Consider the following 12,743-nt stretch of genomic DNA (forward strand, 5'->3'; position numbering starts at 1 on the left):
ATAGAAATAAATTCTAAATGACAAAGCCGCTGCCACCACACCCCCCGAGGGGGGGGGGGAATACAAGCTTCAGTTATACCTCCCTCCCCCAGGGGGGAAATGTTCATGATGAGGATCCCCCCTGGCTTTTGAGACCCCACACGTGCTGTTTAGCTGGGACTTCTGAGCTGACTGAGAAGCAACGTACTAAGGTATGCATTTACTCCCTCTAGTGGAGACTTTAGGCATGACAACATTTTACTTATGTAAGAAAAAAGCATAGGTGGACTTTTTACAGTTGCTAGGCTTCTTCCCTTCCCTTTTCCTTGCTGCAGGATACTACTGTAACAGACAGATCCAAACTTCACCCATCATGGCAGGCTGCGTTAGGGACCCGGTCCTTGAAGGTTTGCTATTATAGGGGGTCCACTGCCTTGGACCTGTATAGCACCCCTCAGGAAAACTTTAGGTAATGTAGCATGACCAAAAAAGTCCTGGGTCCTGGGGTCCAGCCCTGCAAAGAGAGGCGTTACAGGCAAAACCTCGTGCTTCATAAACGAGGCTCGGGTCCCATCCACCTTGGCCGTAGTGGCACTTAGATGGATCCGGTCTATTTAGGCTGTTTAAATCCAGCATGGGATCCCTCCAGCTTGGAGCTCTTCAGAGCAAATCTTCACTCGTGACCAACACCTTAGACACTGGCGAAAAAACTGAGATACTCCTGGAAGGAGGAGAATTTATATAGGGGAGTGAACTTCCTGTATTGGGTATACCAGTGTCCATCACCTGAATGTGCCTATATACCCATTAAGTTAATAAATATGGCTCTGTGTCCCATGATGTACGATAAAGAAATCAATCCTTAGGTCAGGAACTCTGGATGATCTGGCAGTGCCCACTGAGAGTCAGGAGCTGTACTACATCTGTGTGCCATTGTCTCCTAGACCAGTAGACATAGGGTTTGTATTCAAAGACCAAGGGTTAAATGCAGGCTACTCTTGGGTGATTGGACACCGGGGTGACATGCAAAAACATTGCTATGGCTGCCTCTAGGGGTAAGCTCATCATATTACCCTACCCACTCTACGAGACTCCAGATTTTTAACAACCAATAAGGAGTGACCCCAGGAGACAGAGGGGGAGGGTTCTGTTAATCAAGATGAAGAATTTACAGGCCAAATTCCTTCTCTCTTAATCAAAGAGTACCAGACACACAGGGCTTGCTTTCTGAAACCATAGGTTGTCCCCAAGCAGGGGTGGTCAACAGCCACAAAAACACATAGGTTAAGAACCTGAAAAAAAAACACTCAAATGACAGTCTGAAGCGCCAAAGCTCGCATGAGTCTAGGACTGAACATCCACTTGGTAAAACCTGGAAAACTAGTGTGTGTGTGTGTGTGTGTGTGTGTGTGTGTGTATATATATATATTATAAAACAAGGCTGCTTGAAAGGGCTGCAAGCTCGCAAACACGCTTACCAGTCATAATGGCCACCAGAAAGGCACAAGAAGTGTCTTGACTAGGGACTGTGAAGCAAAAGGTTTCTGAAAAAGAATGGATAAGGCAAAAAAACTCTCCCTTTAGGGTACTCTGGGCCAAATTAAAGACCAAATTGAATGAAGGCCAGAATGCAAAGAACTGAGAATTCTCTGGGACTTTCCCAATGAGTACAGTGGAGTCTCAGATCACGTTACAAGGCATCTGAAAGTCATAGGCAGCAGTAGGGCTGAAACAACTAATCGATTATGAAATGAATCGATTACTATTTTCATAATCGATTAATCGGCCAGTAACATAATGGGGTTAAAAAAGCTAAAATTAGCCCTATATAGTACAAAAAGAGCAAATATTGTATATATTGCTTTCACTGTTGCACAGTAAAAAAAAATGATTTTTTTTTTTTTTTTTTAACTCCATTATGTTACTAAATGTCTTAGGCCTGGTTCCCACCCATGTGTTTTTTGGTGCTTTTTGCAGAAACGCACTACAGTTCATTTAACGTTCATATCTCTTCTGTCTGTTATTCTCAGAGAGGATTAAACATTTTACTCCCTAACCATATAGTTGGTTATCTATATTTACCCCTGTGTATAAAGATATTTAGGAATAAATTGCCTTTTTTTTAAACTTTACATATTAACTAAATTATACACCACACTTATTTTTAAGGTTATTAAGCGATTAATCAATTAATCCAAACAATAATCGACCAACTAATCGATTATGAAAATTATCGTTAGTTGCAGCCCTAGGCAGCATGTAAACATGTTGTCCATGAAGTTGATGTGATGAAAGCAGAAAAAATGGGCATCCCAGTTTATTGTGTATGGAACTACGTAGCCACAGACCGGTCAGGGTGCCAATGCTGACTCATGTCCACAGCCAAAAGCGTCTACAATGGGGAAGCGAGCATCAGAACTTGACCGCAGAGAAATGGAAAAGGGTGGCCCGGTCTGATCAATAATGTTCTCTTTTACATCAGGTGGATGGCCAGGTGCATGTGTGTCGCTTACCTGGGGAAGAGATGGCACCAGGATGCACTATAGGAAGAAGACAAGCTGACAGAGGCAGTGTGATGATTTTGGCAACGTTCTGCTGGGAAATCCTGGTCTTGCCATTTACGTGGAAGCAACTTCAACACAAACAACCTACCTAAATATTGTTGGTGACCAAGTACACACCCTCTTGAAAGCAGTATTCCCTGATGGCACTGACCTCTTTCTGCAGGATAATGTGCCCTGACACACTGAAAAAATGGATTAAGAATGGTTTGGGCAACACAACAAGGTTGAGGTGTTAGCTTGCCCCCAAATTCTCCAGATCTCAATGGCAAAAAAAAATTGCAATTGAGCATCTGTGGGATGTGCTGGAAATACAAGTCCGATTCATGGAGGCACCACCTTGCAACTTACACGACTTAAAGGATCTGAAGGTTTAAATGTTACAAAGAATATAACAGAATATGTAGAAAGGAAATCAAGGAAGCAAAAATTCAAAAACGAACGACAGATTGCAAAAGATAGTAGGACAACCCCCAAAAATTCTTCAAATATATTAATAGTAAAAAGTAGGGGTGCACCGAATGGAAATTTTGGTCCTCTTTAATTGGCGGGGCTAGTGGGCGCGCACACCCGCGTACAGCGTGACCGTGCCCGCAGACTCTATGGCCGCCGGTGTCCCACGATCGTGTCACGGAGAGGCAGAACAGGGAGATGCTTATGTAAACAAGCATTTTCCTGTTCTGCCTAGTGACATGACTGTCATCTGGAGCAGTAATCGGTCATATCACTAGTAGCCCACCCCCCCCTTTAGAATCACTCCCTAGGACACACTTAACCCCTTGATCGCCCCCTAGTGTTTAACCCCTTCCCTGCCAGTGTCATTTACACAGTAATAAGTGCATTTTTTATAGCACTGATCGCTGTATAAATGACAATGGTCCCAAAATAGTGTCAAAAGTGTCCGATGTGTCTGCCATAATGTTGCAGCCACGATAAAAATCGCAGATTGGCGCCATTACTAATAAAAAAAATTATAATGAAAAAGCCATAAATCTACCCCCTATTTTGTAGACGCTATAACTTTTGCGCAAACCAATCAAAATACGTTTATTGCTATTTTTTTACCAAAAATATGTAGAAGAATACATATCAGCCTAAACTGAGGAAAAAATTTGTTTTTTTTATTTTTAGGGCATATTTATTATAGCAAAAAGTAAAAAAATATTGTTTTTCAAAATTGTCGCTCTTTTCTGTGTTTATAGCGCAAAAAATAAAAACCGCAGAGGTGATCAAATACCACCAAAAGAAAGCTCTATTTGTGGAGGAAAAAAAAAGGACATCAATTTTGTTTTGGTGTAACATCACACGGTCACGCAATTGTCAGTTAAAGCGACACAGTGCCGAATCACAAAAAGTGCTCTGATCAGGAAGGGGGTAAAATCTTCGGGGCTGAAGCGGTTAATAAAAGACCACATACTGTAGATGAGTTCTTGCTGGAAAAAATATTTTAAGCAACAGACAGCATTGATTCATGAAAGACAGAAGTTGTCAAACAAACCTGATTTCTTTTTATGAGGAGGTAAGTAAAACCTTGGACAGAGGGGTGGCTGTGGACGTGGTATACTTGGATTTTGCAAAAGCGTTCGATACAGTTCCCCACACACGGCTAATGTGTAAGGTAAAGTCTACAGGCTTGGAAACATCAGTTTGTAAATGGATAGAAAACTGGCTAAAAGACAGATTTCAGAGAGTAGTGGTTAATGATTCTTACTCTGAATGGTCAAAGGTTATCAGTGGTGTACCCCAATGTTCAGAGATGGGACCCTTACTTTTTAATATCTTTATAAATTTTATAGGGTCTGGGATTAAAAGTACCATTTCAGTCTTTGCAGATGACACTAAGCTATGCAGTGGAATAACGTCCTTACAGGATGTCTCCAATTTACAAGCCAACCTCAATGCACTATGTCTAATTGGGCGACTATGTGGCAAACGAGGTTTAATGTTGATAAATGTAAAGTTATGCACTTGGGGGCTAAGAATATGCAAGCATCATACATACTACAACTAGGAGAATCCATAGTGGAGAAGGATCTGGGGGTTTTGGTAGATCATAAGCTAATGCCAAGCTGCATTTTCTAAAGCGAGCAAAGTCCTTTCTTGTATTAAGAGAGGTATGGACTCCAGAGAGAAAGATCTGATGTTGCCCCTGTACAAATCATTAGTAAGACCTCATCTGGAATATGCAGTTCAGTTTTGGGCACCAGTTCTCAAAAAGGATATAGGGGAACTGGAGAAAGTGCAGAGAAAGGCAACCAAACTGATAAGAGGCATGGAGGAGCTCAGCTATGAGGAAAGATTAGAGGAACTGAATTTATTCTCTCTTGAGAAGAGGAGATTAAGGGGGGATATGATCAACATGTACAAATATATAAGGGGTCCATATAGTGAACTTGGTGTTGAGTTATTCACTTTACGGTCAACACAGAGGACAAGGGGGCACTCTTTACGCCTAGAAGAAAAGAGATTTCATCTTCGAATACGGAGATGGTTTCTTCACAGTAAGAGCTGTGAAAATGTGGAATAGGCTCCCTCTGAGGTGGTTCTGGCAAGCTCAGCAGATTTTTTAAGAAAGGCCTGGATTCTTTCCTAAATGTACATAGTATAACTGGGTACTAACATTTATAGGTAAAGTTGATCCAGGCAAAATCCGATTGACTCTCTGGGATCAGGAAGGATTTTTTTTTCCCCTGCTGTAGCAAACTGGATCATGCTTTGCTGGGGTTTTTCGCCTTCCTCTGGATAAACTGTGGGTATAGGATTGTGTATATGGGATTGTATGATTATTTTTTATTTATTTTTATGGTTGGACTGGATGTACTTGTGTCTTTTTTCAACCTGAATAACTATGTAACTATGATCTGACACTGATGGCTTGGTGCCAGATATCACAGCATACCTTTAGAGGTCTAGAGGTCCATGCCTTGAGAGGTCAGAGCTGTTTTGACACAAAAGGGGAACCTACTCAATATTAGGTGGGTGTGTCATAAAATGATGGCCGATTACTGTACAACAGGAAAACATACACCAAAATGAATTTTAGCGCAAATACAACATCATATCCATTTTTTTTTATAAAGTATAAAAGATGGGATTATGTTGAGTAAATGGATACCAAACAGCCCTACAATTGCGCTCGCCCTTGAATCCCAAAAACTATGGTGACAAAAATCCTCCACAATCATGAATAAAAGGCCCTATATTTGTTGCTCGCGGAAATACCTCACACGTGTGGCACAATGTAGTGTTTCTATACAAGCGGGCCCTATGTTAGTTTAGAATGCGGTATGTACAGGGGCCCAGGCAGAGCTTTTAAATTGAAAAAATATATTTTTATTAGTTTTTTTTTTTTTTGCCATGTGGGGGATACTTTGGTGCACAGTTAGTCTTCTGACTTTATATCACTACTCCTGATGAAGCCCTGTAAAGGGCGAAACATGCTGAGTCAGTTTGTTTTTTTGCATCTATTTTTCTTTTTTGGGGGTATACATGGATTTTGAAGGCTGATGACCAAATACTCCATGATAGTATTGTTTTGATTTACTTTACCCCAACAGTCTTTATAGAGACAGCTATTTTGAGAGCATTCGACTAGTTTTGACCTATTTGATTATAGGGTGTCCTTTTTTTGGGGGGGGGGGGAGCTTATGGGGATTACCCCCAAAAGCTCTCATATCCCATTACCTGTTTGGATATATCACCTGCAGTGCTAAATTTGCTCTGGTTTATTTTGAGGGCTAGTCAAACAGTGATACAATAGGCCAGATTATCGCCACTGACTAGTGAGCCTAATTCAGCGTAAAAACTGCAGGGTGATTATTATACTGATATGTTAGCCAAGAGGTAATTCCATGGGTTTCCCTACACTTTGATTTGTGTGGATTTATCTCTCCATGGGGTTAAAAATTTTGCATTTTGATGCAGTTTTCTACCGAGCCTTCTTTCTTTTTTGGTGGCACAATTGGGGATGGGGGAGATTGGGAGGCAATCATATATTGCAGTTTCCCATTCCGCATTGGCGGCTTATGAAGCATAGAGGGTTATTCGTCCTAAAAGTATCAAAACACAAACACAAGTCATATCATTTATTCAAATCCTAATAAACGTTAGGTCATTTGTTCTCCATGTGGCTTTTGTGCATGGGCATCCACACCAGTTTCAGTTTAAATATACAGCTATAATAGCCATTCATTACTATAGAAAACCAAGCAAGCTAGCGCAACATCACTTTGCGGCATAAAACCAAACAAAATCTGCTAATAGTAAGGGAAAGAATCATAATTTATTTAGATTTCAGCTGTATTCTCTTAAGTGCCACAGTATAAAAAAAAAATGAAAATTGGTATTGGTTGCTCTGGGCAACAGATACTTTTCTCACTAAGGCTTCGATGATCAGGTCTCAGTGGGATGCAATATGGCAGGTTAATAAGAACATACAATGAAAAGACAGACGGAGATACCTGTCACACCTATGAATTAATGTTAGAAAGAACAAACATGCAGTGGCTGGGTGTGACAAGAAGTAGCAGTTTCCATGAGGGCTGTCACACATGTCATTTCTCATACTGTCAAACACATTTTTTTTTAAACCCTATGAGGAATCTTTTTTCTTTTTTTTTTTTTTTTTTTTTATAAACACCACAGGGAACATTTATAGAAACTGTAAAGATGGAACCTGGATAATTTTAAGGCTTTACTTGAAATTCACAATTCTTTTAGTTTACCATAAAGTAAAAAGTAGACAGCTCTGCATGAAAAATTTACTGCAGGAAACTAAAGAAAACGAATGCAAATGACAAGAATGCACCCAGTTTTCTGAAAGCATTTTTTAAAATATTCTCCAGTGTGTCTCTTCTTGCTTTTATAGATCACAAATGTAGTTTTTACAACCCTTGTATGTACATGTGCTGTGGAAAACCGACAATCATTGGCAACAAAACAGGATGTGCTTAACCACTTGACCTTCGGAGGATTACTCCCCTTCATGACCAGGCCATTTTTTACAATACGGCGCTACGTTACTTTAACTGACGCGGTCCTGCGACAGTGTACCCAAATAAAATTGATGTCATTTTTTCACACAAAGAGAGCTCTCTTTGGTGGCATTTGCTCGCCACTGCGTTTTTTGGTGTTTTTTTGCGCTATGAACAAAAATATATATATATATTTTTTTTTTACTTTCTGCTATAAAACCCATCTAATAAAAAGATTTAAAAACTCAAATTTCTTCATAAATTTAGGCCAATATGTATTCTGCTATATGTTTTTGGTAAAAAGAAAATCCCAATAAGGGTATATTGATTGGTTTAAGAGAATGTTATAGCTTCTACAAACTATGGGATATATTTATGGAATTTATATTTATTTATTAATTGTTTTATATTAGTAATGGTGGCGACCGGTTGACTTATAGCAGGACTTCGATATTACGGTGGACAATCGGACACCAACTGACACTTTGGGGGAACCAGTGATCAGTGCAACAGTGATCAGTGCTAAAAATATGCATTGTCATTGTACTAATGACACTGGCTGGGAAATGGTTAAACATCTAGGCGAGCACAGGGTCAACTATGTGTCTAAAAAATGGGTAGTGGCGCTGCTAAATAGTATGATATTTAATACATTAGTCCATCAATAAGTCCTTGAAGTGGATACTCAGTATATGTGGAGGGGGAGAGATGAAGAGGGGAGACCTGTATAGATTACTTTAACAGTCCAAAACAACCATGGCAGCCTTTGAGGGGGAGTTGACAGCAGACTACAGATATGCAAATGAGAAGAGAAACACAGGAGCCTCTAGGTTAGAACTGTAAACATTTTAAAGAGATACAAGTGCATTATCCACTTGCATGGATGTTAAGGAAGTAAGGCACGAGTCCATCCACATTGGCGTTCACTGCAGAGCGGCATTCTGAACAGCTGATTTTTCTGCCTGTGGGGGAGAAATCCTAGCCAGCAGGCTCTCTGGGACCACAGCAATGAAACCGAGGCTTGGATCAGGCTGATGGTGAGGGGTGGAACGCGGTGCCGGGAGTGATGATGTCACTGGTGGGTTGCAATGGCGTTTCTCCCCCACAGGCAGAAAAATCAGCTGTTCAGAAGGCAGCTCTGCAGTGAACGCCACGCCAGTGTGGATGGATTCGTGCCTTACTACCTTAACCTCCATGTAAGTGGATAATGCACCTGTATCTCATTAAAATGTTTACAATTCTAACCTAGAGGCGCCTGTGTTTCTCTTCTCAACTATGTGTCTAGTCAGTTTTTGTGTGTACACAGTTTGCTGCGTTCACTAGAAGAGATTGATTCTAGTCTCTGGTTTGCAAAGACAAAGACACAGGATCATCCTTGCCCCCCCTGTCAGAACTGAGATAAGCCTCGTTTACATAGGCATATCTCAGTTCTCTGTGTTTTACTAACAATCAGTGGGTGCCAGAGGACATCAAGTCCCCTGGACCCACAGATCAGCTTCTGTTGTGAATTATCACAGCAGAAGTGGCCCACTGGCGGCACACATGCACGCCCTACAGGCAGAAATGCCAAATCACGTCTATATAAGTGCTATAGGGCAGGCAGCAAGTGGTTAAAGAAGAAGTAGGGCTAAAGTTATTTTGGTCCACTTCTCCTGTAGGTCACAGAAGTGCACTTACTTCTGCACTCCTGAGACCTGTTCTCAGCTGACAGTGGGCTAAAATCTGCTGACGTCACTCAGCAGGTCCAGGCACTGAATCAATCCTGACTTTAAATGTCGGGACCCACCCATATGCTTGGACCGGCAGCTGGCTCAGTCATTCAGCTCACTGCTAAGAGCCTGAACTTGTTGATCCAGCAATCCAGTGAGTGCTAGAGGGGCAGTGCAGATAGTAGTGACTGACAGTCACCGGCTCTCTGCTCAGTGAAGATCAGTGATGATCAGCAGTCTTTAATCACTCAGCTCCCAGTCTTAGAGGTGGTGGGGCACAGATGCTTCAGCCACCTTAATGAATATGTATATTTGTTTTTTCTCAGTTCCCATACCTCTATTTTAACCACTTGCCGCACACTGACAGTAAATATGGTACGTCGCCCGACACACGCACCCCCAGGGGCACACAGCGCCGTGACCACTGTCGGACACAGTGGATCATGACACGTGCTACCTGGTTGAAGTGAGTGGCTGGGGTATTATGTGATCACTATGATTGGTCATAGAAATTACAATGTAAACAATGGTTTCCTTTCATGACTGCTTGCTTAGTGTTGTGAAGCTGTGACTGGCCCACAGCTATCACGTGGTAACTGGCACTATGTACCATGTGGTTAGCTGTAGGCATTCACAGCATGCCAACAGAAAGCAAGCTGTCATGAATGGAAAGCCATTCATTACAATTAACTATTGCTTATAACAGTGATCATCATTGTTAAAGACAATAAGAGTGTTAAAAAAAATTCTTGATCACCACCACCACCACCCACTTCCCAAAGTAGTACAGTGTCACTATGGTAACACTAAACTATTTTGATTACATAAAAATAAATAAATAAACCACCAGTCAGTATCCCTGATCACAGCCACACGAGTCATGACACTCTACTGCACTGGTGACCGTATGTTAAAAAAAAGTGAGGAAAAACCCAAAATTTTATTTAATTTCATAATTTTCCCAAAAATTGCAACAAATAATTACAACTTCAAAAAACTCACAATGCCCCTTGCTAAATACTTTAGACTGTCTACTTGCCAAAAAGGAGTCATTTGGGGGTATTTGTAGTGTTCTGGCAATTTAGGGGCCTCAAGAAATGGGATAGGCCATCAGTACATCAAGACTGATCAATTTTCAAATATATACCATAGTTTGTAGACTAACTTTCACACAAACTAAATAATATACACTGATTTGGGTTATTTTTACCAAGAAAATGTAGTAAAATCCATTTTGGCCTAAATGTATGAAGAATATTTGTTTGCTAAATTTTAAAACAGAAACTAAGAAAAATTAGTTTTCCAAAATGTTCTGTATTTATTCATTTATAGAGCACAAAAAACCCAGTGGTGATTAAATACCACCAAAATAAAGATCTATTTGTGTGAAAACAATTATAAAAATGTCATTTGAGTACAGTGTTGCATGACTGTGCAATTGCAATGTTAAAGTTACACAGTGCTGAACAGCAAAAAAAATGCTCTGGCCCTGAAGGCTAGAAAAACCTCCTGGAGGTCAAGTTGTTAATTATTTGGGAGGAAAGAAGAGTTTAGAATACAATTCAATAGAACATTTGTAATAATTTGAGTACCCACATTTGGAGCTAAACAAGCAGTAACTGGAAGCACAAAAAAGAAAGAAAACACACATACCTGGAGGAGGGAGATCCAGCTTTCCTCTTTTCAGCTCCCCCATTGAAATCTGAAGTTGTTCAATAACATAGTCATCCTCATAACCAAAATTCTTGGCTAGCTTCTCCTGCAGGAACTCAATTAGATCTTCCATAGTCAGCTTCATTAGGTATTCTAAACAAAAATACAATGTGATTAACATGGTATATTCTTGTAATATCAAGAATGCAGGTAAAGAGCAGAAGAGAAAATTACTACATCACATAACAAGCTCCAATAGCTACAAAAGCTTCATTATGTATTTTGGATTATTACCATTTAATTATTTATGAATAATTAAACCAGAAATAACAATAAGGTGAAAAACACCATGCTAAATTATAAAACTTCATTAAATACGTATGACTCTGTGGAAAGCATATAAATGCTAGTGTCTATAGAGAATACATTGTGAATGCATCCAAGTGGTGGATGGTGAAAGCTGTTTAGTAAAATACTTTGTCACGCAGCAGATCCGAAATGAAAGTCATAATAAACCCACAATGACAATGAGTGCTTACAGACCCATTAATATATCATATAAATAAAGGCTGTGTAAAACATGAGCACAGCAGTTTAATCTTAGTACTGCACAAATATGGGATAATAAAATTAAATACATATAATATCAGACAAAAATGCATCCATATTGCCCTTATTAATTTAAGCACTTTGGAGTTTGAGGGCTTTATCTCCTGCCTGACCTCAGCAGTTTTCATTTGTGTTCAGTGAACAGAAAGGAAGAAAAGTATACCCCTGTAGTCTGTGTTGGCACCAAGTTGGAATCCATTAGGTCATTGTGTTTACTGCAATGTTGTAATCAAATTCTGACAGGGTATATGAAGCTGTAGCCATTGTGCTACAGGGAGAACTTGAGCTGGAGCTTGTGCTACAACTCCAGCGTTGGATGGGTAGGTGGGTGAGCTTTACAACTAAATTAGTCACTGTTTGTTTATAAAGCCTCGCCACACTTCTAAAATCAAATAGCAAAATAACTATGCAAAGATTAACATCTTCATGAACCTAAAAAATTGCATACAGTTTCAAGTGACTAGTGTTACTATAGCTACGTGTGTGTGTAGAGTATATGTAACGGGAAAAAAAAAAACTTGGAACATTAGTTCTCACTTGCTGTTTTAGACAAGAAATGGGGAGGGGGGAATAGGTGTCAGGATAGAAAAATAAACATTTTCTGCAGCAATACAAGCACATTACAATACAAGTAATGCAATGGTTTTGTTGATTCTAAGATCACCGCAACAGGCTGGGAGCTGCTGTTAGTACCTATTAAAGTGATTGTAAACCCTCCCACATAACTTTTGCTCATGTTAATCAGCAGTGAATACAGTGCAAATCGCTGTGTGTAGAGGTCATTATACCTCCTGTTTACTTGTAATCTGTCCCGTTCTATTTAATGACGTCACTCGTGCTTGCGCATCTTCTCCCTGATTAACGGCATGCTCTTTGTGTCGTCAGTACATTAATAAGTATGCCGCGTCCGTCATTTCCCCTCTCTGCGGCACTGCGCCGAGATACCGTGAGATTTTAGTCATATTCAGAAGTGCCTTACACCCATGTGACCTTAATTGTCAAACAGGTCTTCTATCATAGGCGGGACACGGTTGCCATAGCAATCCCGGGTGCTAGAACGAGGCTTGGCTAAGGAAGAACGGTGCATGAGTGAGATTACAGATAGGAATAGAAAAGAGGGCGGAAGTACATTACAATGCAGACTCAGAAAACCACACTTAACATGGAGCTAACTTATACCAGGAAGCACGGATTTTAAAACTGATGTAAAAAAAAAGTAAGAAACAGGCAAATGGGGGTTATTATAGTGTAGAATGTGT

The 12,743-nt window shown here is 40.2% G+C and overlaps 1 protein-coding gene across 5 annotated transcripts in view; it reads right to left on the reverse strand.

The window, feature by feature from the left end:
• The window catches only part of USP6NL (USP6 N-terminal like), a 278,511-nt gene that overhangs the window by 26,233 nt on the left and 239,535 nt on the right, over window positions 1-12,743 (reverse strand). For all 5 annotated transcript variants that reach the window (XM_073619484.1, XM_073619483.1, XM_073619480.1 and 2 more), the window contains one exon: window positions 10,876-11,028. In XM_073619484.1, the coding sequence (XP_073475585.1) occupies window positions 10,876-11,028 (153 nt within the window). The remainder of the gene's footprint in view (window positions 1-10,875; window positions 11,029-12,743) is intronic.

Source organism: Aquarana catesbeiana, linkage group LG03 (assembly GCF_042186555.1).
Source record: "Aquarana catesbeiana isolate 2022-GZ linkage group LG03, ASM4218655v1, whole genome shotgun sequence".
Lineage (NCBI taxonomy): Eukaryota > Metazoa > Chordata > Amphibia > Anura > Ranidae > Aquarana > Aquarana catesbeiana.